Genomic DNA, 18,579 nt, shown 5'->3' on the forward strand with positions numbered 1-18,579 from the left:
AGGTAAACTGAGTGAATAGGTTAACTCAGATTATATGCATGCTGTAGTGTTGAATTTGTGGACAAAAAGAAATTAAGAATCCTAATGGCTTGTAGCTCAAGCACAGAATTTGCATTTGGGAGGGCTGATTTTTATTCCAAGCTCTGTCATAGATCACTGTGGTGTCACTATCCAGACCACTTAATCTTTCTATGGCTGTTTCACAGTCTAAAAAATTGCCAAACTCAGAGGTGTAGGGTAGCTAAATTTAATTTTGCCAAGTTAATCCACTGGAATGATATTGACTATTTTTTATCAAAGCTTGTAAAGTGCATTGAAGTCTCATGGAAGTCATTCATTTTCGAGGTTTGGTATATTATGTCATGTTAATACTATCAGCCCAATTAATATAAATCCAAGTAAGAGTTGGAGGGAAGAAGGTTTGATGGGTGGGTTTTTATTTGTTTCCCTAAACTTTGATGGGAAAAAACTTTGCTTCATTCCAGGCAATGTCATGCCTCTGAATTTTCCCTTGTGTTGTTAAAAGGTTGTAACAGTGGTGTGTTTTGCATCAAATCCTTCAAAGAAAACATCTATAAGCCACTATCATAGGAAAACCATTTGTGGCATTCTGGTGGGATATGAAGTTTTTTTCTTTGTTCCCCTTCCTAGAGTATATTCAAGGGATACATTTTGGAAAGTTGTCTGGACAGGGGTGTGTGTTTGTGAAGTAAAGGTGCTAAAAGCCACTGAACCAAACTGTGGGTTTTTAGGTTTTTTGTTTTTGTAAAACCTGCATCTGATGGAATCCACATCAAACTAGGGGATATGGCAGCATACCCAGTTCCAGTACCTATGTTTGTTGAAAGAAGAGGGTTGAATTATATAAGTTTATATATGTATTCACATATATTCATTCTTTTGTTTTGAGGGGAGGAAGAGGGAGAGTCAGGAGCAGCAGTGGTGTATTCAGAGGACAGTATGCACAATCTCCAATATTTTTGGGATATAATTCACTTTATAAGAGGAATAGGCCTAAATGCATGGAACATGTTAAAGCAGTTATCCTTGTCCTGATTCCACACATTTGGAATAGGGGAATGTGCTTACTCTTCAACCGTGCTCATAAAGTTTGATATTCAGGCCTACAGCTTTGTGCCAGACTTTGACTGGCATCAGTTCTGTTGACTCTTATCTGGAAGTATTCTCCTTTGTGGCGCAGGGACAGCAAAAGTAGCAGGGAAGCTCTCCAGACTGCTGTCTCATGCTCTAAATTTCAATATTCATGTTTGTTAATAAGCAGAAGCCGGCTCAGGACAATCCCTGGTTACCAAAAATGGCCTCGGCTCTAAACCAGTGGTTCTCAAACTGTGGGTCAGGATCCAAAAGTGGATTGAAACTCCATCTGAAAGGGGTCTTCAGGACCAGTTTAACACTCGCTGGAACTCAGAGCTGAAGCCTGAGCTTCTCTTTCTGCCCTGCTGAATAATGTAATGATTTAGTTGTCAGAAGGGAGTCATGATGCAGTGAAGTTTGAGAACTGCTGTTCTAGGCTTTTCTCTTACAAAGACTATCTTGAAAAAGTTAATTGACAGAAACCAAAGGGGGCTTTAAGATTGCCTGCATGAATTGACTTCTTGTGTGAAATGGTTCAGTAAAGTCTAGGGTGGTTTTTTGCATATCCTCTTGCTAATCGTTCACAAAATCCTTAAGTTGGTGCAGTCACAGTGGAGAGACAGTGGTGCTTTAAACTAGAGGTGCTGCAGCACCCCAGGCTTGAAGCCGTAATAAACACCAAATGCATGGTTTCCAACAGCAACACTCCTACTATACAAATTGTTCCAGCTCCCCTGTGGACAGATGTCAGCTACAGCTGAAAACATTTTGTAAGCCTACTCAAAAATGCTAAGGTCAGTCTCTGTTATTTACTCAGGCTCATGCTAAGTTGTTTGCTCACTCAGGCAGCTGCTGAAAGGGAACATCTCACCTACAATGCTACTTAAGGCTTATGAAGGTCGCTCCATGTTGTCCCTACACTCCATACTACCCCTTGACTCTTGACAGCTGCTCCAGCATTGCACAGGCTGAGTCAGCAGAGTGAGACTTCTGTAGCTGCAGTAGTGCACCTTTCCTTTCCATTGCCTATCTCCCCATCCCTAGCTCAGTTTGAAGAATCGTTATTCTACATATACATCCAAATAGTTTGAAAGTGTGAAAATTATCTTAGCATAAAAACATCAGGTTGGGACTTTAACCAGTGGATTCCTTTCTATGTTGTGATAAATCAAAATAGATGAAAGCATCACTCAGTGAGGCCAGGTTGGATGTTGAGCACAGAAGGAGGCAATTGCTGGGGCTATGTCTCCACTACAAAATAACTTCGAAGTTGCTTACTTTGACGTAAATAACGTCGAAGTAGAGCATCTACACACACCCTTCTTCAAAGTTAAACTTGGAAGTAGGGCACTACTCCATTCCTGGGAACGGAGTAAGGACTTGAAAGCTGGGGCCCCTACTTCAAAGTTAACTTCAAAGTAAGGGAAAATGTGTATAGACTTTGTGCTGGCTTCTTCGATGTAGTGCCTATCTTTGAAGTTAACTTTTAAGTTAGTTCCTAGTGTAGATGCACCCTGTAGGTTGAATGAGGGATGAGGCTCCTATGGAAACAATATTTGGAGATTCATTTATGTATTGTCATAATATGTATACACAAGAAGATGTGGTTGTGCAATACAGGCATAAGTATTTCAGGATAGTTTGTTTTGCATTCTTTTAACATCATTTTTAGTTTGGCATGTTCTGTGTTAGATAGAAAACAGCTAATGAAATACCAAAAAATAAAATTTCTATTCATGCACATCTAAGTAAATACTGGGTTTTGTAACTCTGAACTACTTGATAGAGAGCCAGGGAGACTGGATTTTCTTATTGCAGGCCAGAGACTTTCTTTATGACTTCAGGCAAGTCACAGGAGTTAATTCTGTGCTTCAGTTTCTCAGTCTGTAAAATGGGGGTAATGTCTACCATTCAGAATGCTTTGAGACTCTTGCGTTAAAGTCAGGCGTTAGTGCCAAGTGATAGAAGTAGTATTTGCCAGTCCAACATGTGCATAAATAATCAAATTTAGTGGTTTTTCCTCCAGGGGTAAATTTAACATTTTTCCTTCTAAATTCAATTTTCTGTCAGTGTTTTGTATAATAAAAAAATGCTTAAGTTCAATTTGTTTTTCCATATGGCTGTGCCCCAAATCAAAATATAGGAAGTATTTAAAGATAAAAGTGTCACGTTGCATGTGTATGGTTGCTATCTCCTAATGTAGATACTGTTTATGGGTATTTTTATATAAGAAAAATGAGTATGCCATATGAGCTGGCAAATAAACCCTTTTCCATAAATATTTGAATTAAAGAACACCAGATGTTGCACAGAAGCTACTGCTGCTTTGTGAACTTTATGGTATAGCCTTTCTAAATCCACAGGAAATGGCTGAGGAGGAAAGTATATTAATTAAGAAAAAAGGATATTTTCCAGTTATAGAAAAATCTCCAAAAAATACATTTTTGATCTTCAGCAATATGAGTGGTCTGTCCTAGCAGTCTGGTAGCAGAATGCATCATTGTCCCATAGGATCTGGATTCAGGCTTCATGCTTTCTAGGCCAAACCATCCTCAGAGTAAGCCAGCTGAGGCCCCGTGAAGATGGAATATTATGTCTGTTAAGCCATCTTCTCTGGCCACTGTTCAGAGTGTGGTAGACTGTCTGAAAAGAGAAGAGTTTCACAGCTTTCCTAAACTTGAGGAAGGATTTCTTTAATGGGGGGAGGGATTGGGGAGAAGGGAAATTACTCCCAAGGTGAGCAAATCATCACATCAAACAAAAAGTATGACCTGAACAGAGGGCTTGTGCTAAGATACTGAGTTTGCCTTACTCTCTTGTGATATTTTGCCTAATACTGGCCAGAAAACATTTGTTTCCAAAGAGGTTAGAAATTTCAAAATTTTGTTTTCATTCTAATATGTAGTGAGGGAGAGACCCTCACCTTAGTGTTTTCTGTAGCTTGATGTTTAAGACACTCAGCTGGGATGTGGGAGACATAGGTTCTAATACCTGCTCCGAAAAAAGCAGCCCAAAAATTTAAACCTGGGTCCTCCCACATTCCAGGTGATAAACGCTGAGAAATTACCTGTGCTGGTTTTGGTTGTCTCTCCCTCCCCCCCCCGCTCACCTGTTCTCCTCTGCACCACAAAATCCATCCTGGATCCAAGATGCCTTCCCAAGCAGTATTATCATTTAAGACCTTTTATAGTAAAGTGATAAACAGTCTTTCTAATAACTGCCTGTTGTCTTCCACCATTCAAAGAACTAGGAACTTAAAATCACAAGGGCAGTAAAGGAGACACCAGCTATAGTATTCTAACTCCAATTTCTATACATTTTTCCTCTTGCCTCCATGACACCCAAATTGTCTTCTGGCTTTCCTGTCTTTTCATACAAAACCACAAACCCTGATACCATCCTTGCCCTTTCATCTGACCATTGTTAACCTTCTCTTTGTTCAAGAACTGTTTCTAAACAGTAAGATCTAGGACCACCAAATTTGGTTTGCAGCTTCCCCTTGCCATAACTTAAAGCAAAGTTGTGCCAAAATAATGGGAGATGCCTGGAATGAGCACAGAGGGGCAGCTGCACTGGGAACAAAGTGAATGATTGGGAGGCGGGGCTCTGACAGTTGTTGGCCACTGTACCCAGCAACCCTAACTGCCCTGGCCAGCACCAGGGAGCCTCCATCTGCCACCATGGCCCACTGCCATCCCACCCAATCCCAGGGAGTCTCCACCTGAGCTTCATGAACTCCTTCCAAACCCAGGCCAGGCAAAGGGTTAGGGTTAGGGTCAGAAGAAGCCAGTAGGCAGGGTATTCAGCCACTTGTCGCCCTGGGCTGGCCCTGGGGAGATACCAAAAACCACCCCCCACTCCCTGCCCTGAGCCCCCCTACATCACCAAGCCCCTGCCCTGACTCCTGCTCCCACATGTGGCTAGCTCTCTACTCTGAAGGACCCAAGCAACACCAGCTAAATCTTCTAGCTGTTGTAGCATTACCCTTGCTATCCTCTTCCTGTTCTGCTGATAAGGACTTTTAGGATCGCTCTTCGTCTGGACTCTCCCTCTTAACCTTGCCACCATGGGTGACCCTGCCAGGGGTACAAGACTCCCCACAGCATTGCTCTCGGGTTCATTGGAACACGCAAGCTCACTTGCCACAGCAAGGTGATGATCCAGAGACTAGTAAATAGGAAGAAGCCTTTGTGTGACTTTTAACATGAGAAGACTGTTGCACTGCAGCCACCACATGATCCTTGATGGATAGAAGGCGCACGTCCAATGGCATGGGATCCACGATGTTTGGGAGTCTCCTGTCCCCAGCTCTTGAAAGACAATGAAGCAATTGCTTCTTGCTGGAGGGAGCACTGTAATGAGCTCTCGAACTATCCCTCAGCCGTGGTCCCTTGACCAAATCCCTCAGCAGCTGCAGAGGGATGATCTTGCAACACTTCCAACACTGAATGAGGTCCCAGCTCTCATCAAAGTGATGAAGTGAAATAAGGCAACTGGATGAGGTGGAATTCCCACCAAAGTCTTCGAAGAAGGCAGGCCAGAGCTCCACAAACAACTCCACCTTCTGATTCTCAAGATCTGGGATAGGGAGCAGATGCTGTGAGAGTTTAGAGACACACTGATCATCAGTTTCATCAAGAACGGCAACAGGTTAGACTATGGAAACTATTGTGGTATCTCCCTCTTGACAACAACAGAGAAGATCTTAGTTTGAATCCTTGAAACAGATTCCTGCCACTCAGAAGAAATTCTCCCAGAATCCTAATGTCACTTCCAACCATTCCAGGGAACAGTGGACATGATCTTCAGCACCCAGCAACTGCATCAAAAATGTTGTGAACAAAGCCATGTCTTATACACAAGTTTCATCAACCTAATCAAAGTGTTAGACTTAATCAATCATAGCGCCCTCTGGATCATCCTCTCAAAGATCATCTGCCCAAAAAATTCATGAGCATTTTGAATCTGCCTCACAACAACATGACTGCCACAGTATTGATCAATAGCAAATCCCAAAGTGACTCCTTTAAGATCAAAATGGGAGTTAAACAAAGCTGTGCCATTGTCCCATCACTTTTCTGCATCTTCATTGCTATGTCCCATCTCCTCCTTGATGCAAAGCATCCAGATGGTGTGAAGATTGTCCATAGAATGAACGGGAAGCTTTTCAGTCTCAGAAGACTGACAGCTGAAAACAAGACCCCCATGGCCTTGATCACAGAGATCCAATACACAGATGACAACATGGTTGCTGCACCTTCACCAATGCATACAAGAATCTCGACCTCACACTGAACGTCAAAAAGACCAACGTGCTCCACCAACCCTCACCAATGAGACAATCTCATGTACTGCCTATTGAAGTCAATGGAGAACTGCTGGAAAATAGGAGCATTGGAAGTCATCTTTCTGCTAATGTCAACATTGATGGAGAAATCCAGCATCGTCTGAGCTGTGCACGCTCTGCTTTTGCCCATCTGAGGCAAGGGGTCTTTGAAAACCAGGACATCTGTGCCAAGACAAAGCTCCTTCTATACTGCACAGTAGTTATTACCATGATACTGAATGCCTGTGAAACCTGGACAACATACAAGCATCATTTGAAGGCACTTAAACAGTATCATCAATGCTGCCTCAGGAAATTCCTAAATATCTCTTGGGAGGATAAGTGCACGAACACTAGCATCCTGCAAGAGTCAAACATGACCAGCATTGAAGCAATTATCATTCACCAACAACTTTGTTGGACTGGATATGTGGTTCAGATGTCTGATCAGCGCTTCCTAAAACATTCTGTTTTTGAAATTGAAGGAAGGGCAGAGGAGCATTAGGGACCAGAGGAAGCGATATAAGGACATGCTGAAGGCACACATGAAAAAGTGCATCATTTGTGTTGACGCCTGGGGGAACCTTGCCCAGGACCGTCCCCTGGGGAGAGCTGTCACCTGTGAGAACTCCCACTGTCGTGCAGATGAGGAGAGATGGAGAAGAAGAAAAGAGCAGCAAAAATTGCCCTGTGTTTCTCTAACAACTATCAACACCTGCCCCTTCTGTGATAAGACCTGTGGCTCCAGAATCAGGCTGATCAGCCACCAATGCGCTCACAAATAGCGGAATTACATGAAGATGTCCTACTCATTATTGAATGACCACCAAGAGGAAGAAGAGAAATCTAGCAACCTCTATTTAAAAAACACAAGTGTTTTGTATTTTTCAAACTGCTTACTTTAACTGTCTTCCTTAGATATGTCAATTTTTACTCTACGCCTTTGTCAGTTTACCTTTGAGATTGGAAAGTTCTTGGACAGTGAGCAATGTTGTCTCAGATTTGGAAGGTGCTTAATATCATGCTGAGTGCTATTGCAAATAATAGTAATGGCTTCAATTTAGTCTATAGGGCTCTAGCAAAGAAAGAAAATGAACAATATTATCTAACTTAATAGTAGCTATCTCTCCAGCCAAGGTGTATATAGTCTTCAGCCTTTTTTGTTATAATTGTTGTAGAGCAATATAGTACAAAATGGTAGTATGTTAGTCAAGCGTGGAAGATGTGCAGACTAACTATTCTTAAACATAAATATCATATCAGTTAATTTAACAATAAGACAAGTGCAGTGCTGTATACTTGTGATGCTATCAGTAGCCCCATAGTCCAATTTTTTCACAGTCCTGGGATAATGTAAGATTTTAATTTAAGACAATTGTGAGGTGGGTAGGTAACATTTAAACTTGTGCTGTTTTGGAGTTTGGTTCATTTTCAATGGTCTGTACAATCACCTTATCTCGGTGTAATGTTTCTTTTGGTAATTGCTTGATTTATTTATTTTTTTAATACAGCCAAATTCCACTGCAGCTGACAGAGCAATTGCTAGACTAGCAACACATCCACTACTGAAGACAAAAATTGCTGATATTAAAGGTATGAAGCAGACAATCTCATCTTTTTCTAATGCTTGTACATGTTTAAAGGCACATTGTCTTGTTGTATCCCTAAAAATTTTGTTTTGGAAGAGGTAGTATGATTACACTTGGTCTCAAATAAGGATTTTTGTCTTTGCCCACTGAGAAATGTTAAAGGTTTTACGATTATGTCCTTAACACGAGGCTTCCTGTATTCTGTAAGGAACTGGATTTTTAATAAGACTATAAAATCTGATATCTAGGATGTTGATAATGAACTGGCTGCTTGTAGCCTGAATATATTGGTCACTTCTTGCTTAATATTAAATTGTTTCCGTATTTCTCTCTGCTTCTAACTCAGTGTTTGCATGTAGGCATTTTTATTGTTACACACTTGTATTACCAAACTCAAGACATCAAGCTGAGATGAAGTCAGAAATCTAAAATAGTTTTGTAAAAATTTCTTAGCTAGTTAATAGTTCTAAAAGTGTCACTTGCATAGCACCTAACAGAGAGGAGGGATTAGTATTATTCATAAAAAATCTAGAAATCTCTGATAAATTGGTGCTGCAACATATTAAGGCAAAAGACTCGATACTGGAAACATTTAAGGTGGGGGTTTTCAAGGTAGCCTAAGGCAGTTTGCTCCCCATTTCCAGCCTAAACTATTACATATTCACTAGAGATTGGAAGCACACTTTCCTAGTTCTTTCACTTTTTAGAGATGTCTGCCAATACATACCTGAATAAAAAATTATGGCTAAAATTGAAGTTAAAACAATTATGTCAGTTCTGTGTCTCTATCATAAGTCACTGGCACAGTTGGCACCTCTGGCAGTCTCACTATCAAGCGATCAAGAACAAAATGAGGATGAAGAAATGAATTTTCCTGAAATCTACAGAATAGATTCTATGCTGCACTGGATGTAAACAGCAGTATAAACACCTAGGCACTGTGTAGGTGAGTAAGGAAATGTCAGAACCCTTAGAATTCCCTAGCAAGCTCTCTGTTGCACACCCTGATATTTTTAGCAGTAAAATGTCCTGCTGCGAGAGCTGCATCTACCTGCCCTTCCACAGGGAAAGGCCCCAGCAGCAGAGAGAGGCTGTGGCAGCTCCCAGAGCCTTTTCCCACCATATGGGGCTACCAGAGCCTTCTCTGCTATGAGGAAAGACTGTGGCGGAGGGGAGGCGGCCCTTGATTCTGGAGCCTTTCCCCGCTACTTCCTCCGGCCAGAACCTTTCCTCACCACAGTGAAAGGCTCTGGCAGAGGGGAGCTTCAGGAGCCTCTCCCTGCTATCAGACCCTTTAGCTGATAAATATAGCTGAACAAAATGTATGGACAGAGCTTGTTTTTTTTTCACTGCAGCATTCACATACTCTGCACACCACCAGTAGTATACCAGGCAGATGTAGGCTGAGGCACACTGGTTAGTGCTTCTTGTTGGGCGGAGAGCAGATACAGAAAATCCAGGCCAAAAGGTGAATGTTTCAGAAAAAATTAGCTTGTGAAAAAGGGTTATGGTGGAAATAACCTTAGCTAATAACACGCACCATTGTGTGTCTATAATTATGCGTGTATATAGCATTTGTGATTTCAGTTTTTCCACACTTGAAATATCACCTGACATTAACGCAAAGCAGTGTAAATCGTCTGTTGCTCAGAAGTTCACTACATTCTTCCAGCAATTGGACTGAAACTCAGTTCTGATTTTTCCCACTTTTCCTCTTTGACATTACTTCAAGCCTTTTTCTTTACTTGGTATATGATCTATTGAAAGCCCCAGAAATCTCATTAGTTCAGCATTGTGGATCTAACTTACAAACTTTGTTTCATAGCCACTTGAACATTATTTCCATTAATGGATGTATTGTCATAGTGGTACAATAACACTTCTTTATTATTATTTCTGTAGCTGCTATAAAAGCCTTTAAGGATGCAAGACAGAAGCCACCTAAAATCCAGTCTTCAGATGAGCATAAATCAGAACAGCAGGTTTCTCCAAAGCCTAAATTGTTGCAGCAGTCTAATAGCAGTATAGATAACCCAACACATACACTGCAAGAAGATAAAACAAAGGTGACAGTACAAACAGCCACTAACATAGAAGATAAACAAATCTGCAGTAGAGAAGATGAGCAGAAAATTTTGGACGTCGAAAAAACAGATTCTTCAGGTGATTTGTCATCAGAAGCTGCAGGAAAAAATGCAGTAGTTCAGGATCAAACAGAAATTACAACTGGCTCACCGAAAAGAAAAAAAATGGGAAGTGCAAAGGAGGTCAGGATCACAAACACAGCAAACAGTGATGTTAGTGATGTGGAAGAACTTGATAACAAGGAGTATTTTGATGACAGCACAGAAGAGAGATTTTATAATCAATCATCTAATTCTGAAGATAGTGACAGCAATGATGATTTCTTCATTGGCAAAGTGAAGAAAAAGAAAAAGAAAGTGGCAGATAGTGACCTTTCTTCCACAAAGGAAAAGAAAAGACTCAAGAAAGCATTATTAAACAAAACGAAGGACTCCAAATTTATGACGATGCAGGATGTGAACACAAAAGAAAGTAAACCAAGTACAAAAGCAATGAAGCTGGAATCAGTATTTTGCAGTTCTCTGTCCAGAGCAGATCAGAAATTCAAAAATATGAAGAGGTACTGTTTTCTGCTTTAATCAGAGAAATTATAGAATAATTATCATAATTCCTAATATTTGTCATCAAATGAACTGAATTTGAGCCAATCACTGCTTAGAGTATTTGTATTGGCATTATATATCCAGTCACATTACTCTTTCTGGCCATTGTACATTTTTCAAATTCTTCCCAGCTCAGGAAGGTTATTTATGTGTTAGTATCAACAGAAATTCTTTAAAAGTTGCTCACAGCAGTCTAACTGTTCCTGACTTTCATAAAAGCTGAACTCAAAAGATAAATTACATATAGTTCTTGCATTGGTTTACATTACTTGTTACAGTGATAACCAGTAACAAGAGCTGTTTATGACCCTTCTCCCATGTAGCTTATCCAGCAAATATGGTGGAGTTGGTTGTATTTTTCAAACAAATCTTTTATTATAGTTTCCTTTTTGAAAGATCTTTAATATTATTTTCTTGTTTTATAGAAGAGTTAATGATCAGGCTTCCAAAAACAGAAGGACAGGTACGTTTCCATGGTACTACATCTCCATCTGAATTCTTCAAAATGCCAAAAGTAATGTCAAACTCGCTGCAGGGCTAATTACAGTGAGAGATTCTGTTTTATTTTACCTTGTGATTGAGGGCTTGTCTGCATGAAAACAGTTAGCTTGCAGCAAGCTGGAGTGAGAATTTACCCCCTCCCCCACAGCCTCATTAGGCTGTCTTGTGGTCCCTCTTAACATACATTAACAATATGTAAATGTGCTTTCGTTTAGTCACATTTCAAAGAGCACTCACCAGAACAAGTTATCAAACTGTGAATGTGCATCAGTGAATGTACATGGTCACTTAGTCTGCAGCAGGCCAGTGCAGGGTCTAAATGAGCTAAATGTTCATATAAACAGGTCCTTAGTGATTTTTGTTTGAATAGTCAAGGTTTGCACTTGCTCTTTAACTTGTAGAAACTGTTTGATGTTCTACATTTTCATAGTTTGGAATAGATATCAAAAGCAAGTATTGTCCGGCTCTGTACTTTGCCACCTTGTCCCATGTTAAATGCAGGTTAAACCTCTCTAATCTTGAACTCTCTCATCTGACAACATCTGTAATCCAGCATGACTTTAATTAGCCAGACAGCCACTTATCATAGGTGTTGCTAAATTTCCTGTGTTCCCATTAAGCTTTTCAGCCACGAGTCCTGGCTCTCAGTGTTCTGTGCTGTTATTTAAATGTAATTTACTCCTAAATGTCTTCTCAGAGCCCAGTAAGCAGTACAAATATTGGTAATGTGCTAGACACTGTCGACCTCCCATGGTCTGGCAAATTCTCTTATCCAGCGCTGGTCAAGTACTGAGGGTGCGGGACAAGAGAGGTTCAACCTGTAGTACCTTAATCCATGAATATACTCATGGGAGAAGGTACAACCTGCAGCTGTTATATGGCTCTGCCTGGCCCTGTAAGCCCTTTTGCGATTAGCTGCCTCCTGCCTAGCCTTCCTAGGGCTCTGTTAACCTCACGAATCCAGCATGGGGCAGGTGCCACATCACAAGGAATAATCTTCCTTCCTCTTTAGCAACCTTCCTATGTGTCTAAAAAATAAAACATAGTATAAGCATGTCTTTATATTTGTGTATTATGTGTGTCATTAGGAATGGATGTTGAAGTTTATATGTGATATATTGGCTTGCTTATTTTGGCTCCCAGTAAATACCTTCCCTTATCTTAAAGTATTTATTGTGTGTGTTACCTGTTCTTATGCTTGTTCATGATGTAGTTACATCTAATGGTTTGCATTGTTTTCATGCACAGCTTTTCCAAAACATGAACAATGGGAAAAGAGAAAACAGCTTGGTAAAGCTGCAGGTATAAAATGTGAAAAGAAAAAAGAGCATTTGGAGCAACCACTTCATCCTTCCTGGGAGGCAAGCAAGAAGCGTCGGGAACAAATGTCTCAAATTACAGCATTTCAGGGAAAAAAGATAAAATTTGATGATGACTAAACTTTTTTTTAACATAAATTCGTATTTTTAAAGAAGGTTGATATAATTCCCATCTAATTGTATATCTGCTTTTGAGACATAGCAACTTGTGTTTTGACTGGACCTTTGTGTCGCTGATGTTATAGATTGCAAAGAGAATATTTATCTTTTTGATTGAGATAATACATGCAAAGTTGTTTGGAAATTAAACATTTCACAGTGTTTGAGAACTAGCGCCTTTTTCAAATTAGACCTACTTGGTTTTGTAAACTAAATATTTTCATTATAGTACCCTAATCTTGTAGGTCAGTGTTGTAATGTTTTAAAAGCTTTTTGGCATGGAAAAAAGTTATTCCAGATTTGTTTATAATGGAGATTGTTTCGCTTGCTCCTTTGTGCTATGTTGAGTCATGGGAATGTCACACAGTACATGTTCAAGAATTCAGTTCTGTAGTGCTACTACTTGTGAAACCCACAATGAAGTCAGGAAGCAGTTTATGGAGATACGTTTTGCCCCTGAGTAGTAGGAATTATCAATGTGCTTTCTTCTTGTTCCTCTGTGGAATTCTACATGTAAAGTAAATTCAAGAGAACTATTTAACGGCTTCAATATTCGAAGAGATAGGGAGGTGCTCCTGTATAAGAAAACATTGTTAAAATAGTTCATTAAAACATATGTTAAAACATCAAAATATTTACTCTTGTTTTAAGTGGAAGAAGTTGAGACTCTGTTAGCTCTGTAGATGTTTGGTAAATTCCATAATCAGACAAGCAGAAATATAGATCAGCTATTGATTTTAGATAGATTTTAGCTATATTTTTCTTTAAAGGTCTTTCATATTAGTTAATTTTAAGATCTGTGAACTTAAGTGTAACTGTCCCTTTCTCATTGTGGCTTAAGGGGTTCTACAGTCCTTCACACATTTGGTCTGAATCAGTTCCGTAGAATTTATGCATGGTTAATAATATGGATGTTATATGCTATGCCTGGCTATCCATACAGCAGGATGTGTTCTGATGTTTTTGTTTTGTGTCTTATATCCAAAGTTACTTTCTCCCTGAATCATGTTACTCTCTGTGTGTGTGTGTGTGTGTGTGTGGAGGGGGGGGTGTGGGTGGCTCTGTGTGTGGGTGAGAGAGGAGAGAGAGAGAGAGTGTGTGTGTGGTGCTCAAAGTAATCTTGTACTGTGTAAACAGCCAGTGGCTATACACAGGAAGTTTGTTCATTCTATTTTGAACATGTGTTTTTCTTCAGAGAAAGTAATGGTTTGAAGAAAGTTATCCTCTTGAAAGGACTATCCAGAATACTGTTTTGCATACTGTAGACAAGAAGCTTTTTAAAGGCTTAGTACTAGTCCAAACAAACATTTGATGTGCAATCTTTCTGGTTTCAACAAAGATGAGGAGACTTTTTATTTCCTTTGGTTAGTTGTAATCCTGTTACAAAAATGTCTTCAGAGCTATTTTTTTTTCTAGGCAGGTGAAAGTTTCCAATTTTGAGAAGTGACTGATAGTCATGGAAAACTAATTTAAAAAAATCTTGTAAACTTAAAAATGTAAGAAACAATGTAGATCGTGTACAATATACAGCTAGTTTGTAAAAATTTATATCCTGAACTGTCTCTTTACATATCACTGGAGTGCCAGGTTCATTTAGTTTTTTCTTGGCAGTTAACAAAGTCTCTTCCTGAATTTTTATAACTATAAATTGTAAACTTCACTGTACTCAGCAGGGTGGAGTATCTGAAATATTAGCACCTCCTTGTTTGCAAAAGGACCTTTTAATGCTTCATAGCGTTCACAGGAAAGCTTTGATCAGACAAATCCAGCCATAATTTCACATTCTGAGGCCCAGAAAATACCCATTAGATGGTTATTGCTAGTTAGTTTGGGCATAAAGGCCATACCCAGGCTGAGGCTCCCATGTTCCAGGCACAGCACAATAGACAGCTTTACAGTAAGGTCTTAGAGTCCACGACCCCAGAGTATGCTACCCTGCTCTTATGTGACTGACCCCGGATTCCTACAGTAAACCCTGGAAATGCGCAATTTCCAGGTGCACTTAACTCACTCCCCCTGCCTCGACCCCCCAGCTCCGCACAGCCCCAGCTCAGCCCCCCATCCCATCTCTGTCTCTAGCTTACCACCCCTCAGGTGTGACTCCGGCTCAACCTCCCCAGCCCTGGTTCAATCGCCCTGGTGGTTCACCACCCATGTGCAGCTCTGGCTAACCCCCAACCCCCACACCCAGATCTGGCTCCAGCTCACCACCTATCATGTGCCGCTCCGGCTTACCCCCTCCCCCTGCCTTGGTTTAAACCCTCTGTGTGCAGCCCCGGTTCCATGCTCCCATCCCGGGTCAACCCCCTACGCACGTGGCTCCAGTTCAACCCCCACCCTGGTTCAAGCCCCCCACGCATGGCCCCGGTTTCATCCTCCCATCCCAGTTTAAACCCCCCAAGCGCAGCCTCTGTTCAACCCCTCCCACAGCTTTAGTTCAAGCCCCACCCCCACGCGTGCAGCTCTAGTTCAATGCCCCCACCGTGGTTCAAACCCCCCACAGCCCAGCTCACCACCCCTGTGGCTCACCACCCCTCCCACAGCTCTGGCTCAACTCCACCCCTTGCCCCCCCACAGCCCTAACCCACCCCGGGTTTAGCCCCCCACCTTCACCCTCCCATGGCCCCAACCCAGCATTAGGCTTAACCCTTCCCAACTACCCCCCCACCCCCCGGATTTCCTTTCTGCTGGTTCTCCAGCTGCAGAACATGCATTCTGCCATGGAAAAAGCTAGACCCCCCACTTACACAAAATTTGGGTCACACCAGGGTGCATTTCTGCAAGAGAACAACTCTTTTAAACTGAGGAACTTAGTGGGTTTATCTGAAGGTTAACACTGAGTTCATAAGCATTCTAGTTCAGAAAATAACAGGCAAAGTAAGTATACCTATTGCTTAAGTGATTTGTATCTCTGTTACTCCGTGGCAAACCTATGGCCAAATTAATCTGAAAACATATAAGGGTCTACATATTTCTCCCGTTTTAATCATGATTGATTTTCCGAAAAGGCTCCTAACAAGCTGTAACAAGCTGCATGATTCAAAGTGAAATCAATGTTTAGTACCGTGGACAGAAGAGACATTCAGTCTCTTTATATGTCATCAGCTGCTTGCAATTCAGATTGCAAATATGTATCAATAGCTTGAAATGAAAATAGAGGACACAGTTCTTTATAAAATCAGCAGACATAGTTACTTTGAGAGATTAGAGAAATACTGGTATTGCTGTCCCCATTTTAAAGATTTGAAAACTCCACCACAAACATATTTAAGTTTCATAGGCAACATAGTTAGATATAGAATTAGATTTGGTATTAGGATACTCAGTGCCTGATCCAAAATCCATTGCAGTCATTGGGAAGCTCTTTCCAGTGTCTTAAATGGGCTTTGGATGAGACTATAAGTTCTAACTCTAGACTGGCTGACTTGTTCTTTGATATCAAGCAAATCACTAAACTGAAGATGAGGGTCAGTATGTGGGCAGTAGCATGTCCACTGTGTTTTGAGGCTTATAGGGAACCAGGAGGAATGCTCTCGCCAATAAATAATTCTGAGTATACTACGTAGTCCTGGCCAGCCTGGGTACCTGAAGTCACCTGGCATGCGAGACAAAGGATTATGTTTTGGGCTCAGGGCATGCAGTCAGTAAAAGGCCATGCTTACACTGGTATTAAACTGGGTTGCAATTCCTAACTTGAAATATATTTGAGTGTATTGTATTTTTCTCCCTAAGTGGTAAAATCCCTGTCACCGGGATCATTTTAAAGCTGGATTGAAGAAACACGCTTGCCGGGAGCAACCCTGGAGTGGACTTACAGGCTTCAAAGGACTCATGAGATCATTTTGTCTGTCTCAGCTTCTGTGATATCCAGCAAGACAAAGAAAAACATTAGCAGACTATTTCTGCTAAAGCAATTGAGTGAAATAGTTAACAAAGTAGACATTCTGCACTAACTCCTTTCTACTTTTCTGCATTAACTCCTCATGAATTGGAGGCATCATACACACAGTGCTGAAAGGCATGCTTACACTCACCCCTAACATGGGTATAAATAACGGTACATATATATCCCATAGAATTGGAAGGGACCTCAGGAGGTCATCGAGGCCAACCCCAGCACCATCCGTGACATTTTTTTTTTAAATCTATTTGTCCCAGGCCCTAAATGGCCTCCTCAAGGAGTGAATTCACAACCCTGGGTTTAGCAAGCCAATGCAAACCACTGAGCTCTATTGGTAAAGATGTGCCTGAGCCATGTGGCTACGTACTATTCCCTCAAGCAGTGCCTGTGAGTCAGCAATAAACAGTTAGAGACAAAGAGCCCTGGACAGAGTGCAAAAAACCATGCGGCTAGAGTGCAAAGAGCCATGTATTATATGTTAATTTTTAATCTATCTACCTCCATATGGATAGATAAAAATAAATATATAATATGTGGCTCAATGCCCTCCCCCTCCCCAGGAGCCAGGCACGTCCAGTCCCTTTCCCACACTTACGGTAACTTGATGCCAGTGACTCACTAGAGACACTGCCGCTTGCGCTTCTCCCACCAAGTGGTGGGGCACATGCACAGAGCAGCAGACAGCACTCCTGGTGTACGGCTCTGACGGGGAGCCACATTTAATTGCTCTAAGAGCTGTGGGTTGGCCACCCCGATATAGGATCCTGCTGATGGAGCATTGCCTCACCACAGGGAGACTCCTGGAGCAGGGAGCTGCCAGAATCTTCCCCTGGAAGGGAGAAAGGCTTTAACAGCTCTTTGCTGCAGAAGCCTTTCCCTGGAGCAAGGTAAGGCCCTACCAGATGGTTGCCACAGGGGGAGGCTCCAATAAAAGGACATTGCCAGAGCCAATTCCTGCCCCTGTGAGAGGCTGTAGTAGCAGGGAAATGCTCTGATGGGGTGGGGGGAAAGGCTCTGGAAGCTCTCTGCTGCTAAGCCTTTCCCCACTGCCTTCCCCTTGCTCGGGTATTTCACTGACATGTAGGTACATGCTACAGTGTGGGCCAGTCTGCTTTTTATTGCAACTTGTAGCTCCACACCATCCATGCTTCCCTAAGAGGTGCAGTGTAATCATAACCTTAGTGTATTGATTCAGGCCGTATACAGAACTGGAAAGAGAATACGTTAGTTCATATCTGGTATACAAACCATGTGGCTTAAAATTATTTCCATAAATATTGAAAGTCTGAAGGAACTGTGGGGTGTTTAGGGACATGCCACCTCCACTCTTGAGCTTACATGGAGCCATGCATTAGAGGGTCTAACTCTATTTGCTTCCTTAAAGTATCTATTATTTGGAATGAATTCTTCTAACCAATTTCTATATTCATGCTCTTATTTCCTCTGCTCTTCTGTTAGATGATAGCTAACATTGTGTCCTTAGCACAGTGGAAATATTGATCTTGCTGTACGTAGGTACAGGGGTGCACAAACTGGGAGCCAGGCCCTGGGGATGGGTATGAAATTTTGTAAGGGAGGGGGGAGCATAGCACAATCAGCTGCTAAGTCTGACTCATCCATCTCATTAAAAATGCTGAAATGTTACTGGTTTATGTATGTGTATTCACATTGATATATCGATGAATAATAAAGCTTGTACATTCCATATATGTATGTTCCTATATATGCCAAAAGGGCTTTTTACATGTGAATATAACCAAAATTTGTCAGTTTGGATTACATTAGACAGGTTGGGGTGCCCTGCTATCTGCAGGGATGAAAAGTGATTGCACAAAAATGCATCTGCTCCAAGTAACACGAGCATCTGTGAATATAAATAGTATCTCTTGGTACTCAAAACAGATTTGACCATTTCTATGGAAATAAATACTGTAGCTACTCAAGGCAGTTAGGACAAATTAGAAGATGAAAATGTTTTCAAATCCTAGTGAATTATCTTGCA

At 41.2% G+C, this 18,579-nt stretch overlaps 1 protein-coding gene across 2 annotated transcripts in view; it reads left to right on the forward strand.

Annotated features, from left to right (window-relative positions):
- SRFBP1 (serum response factor binding protein 1) overlaps positions 1-13,700 on the forward strand; it is a 151,089-nt gene extending 137,389 nt beyond the window's left edge. For both annotated transcript variants that reach the window (XM_074994997.1, XM_074994998.1), the window contains 4 exons: positions 7,933-8,014; positions 9,913-10,654; positions 11,123-11,160; positions 12,447-13,700. In XM_074994997.1, coding sequence (XP_074851098.1) covers positions 7,933-8,014; positions 9,913-10,654; positions 11,123-11,160; positions 12,447-12,637 — 1,053 coding nt within the window. In that variant the 3' untranslated portion in view covers positions 12,638-13,700. The remainder of the gene's footprint in view (positions 1-7,932; positions 8,015-9,912; positions 10,655-11,122; positions 11,161-12,446) is intronic.
- The last annotated feature ends 4,879 nt before the right edge of the window (positions 13,701-18,579 follow it).

The sequence above is a fragment of the Carettochelys insculpta genome, chromosome 5 (assembly GCF_033958435.1).
Source record: "Carettochelys insculpta isolate YL-2023 chromosome 5, ASM3395843v1, whole genome shotgun sequence".
Classification (NCBI taxonomy): Eukaryota; Metazoa; Chordata; order Testudines; family Carettochelyidae; genus Carettochelys; species Carettochelys insculpta.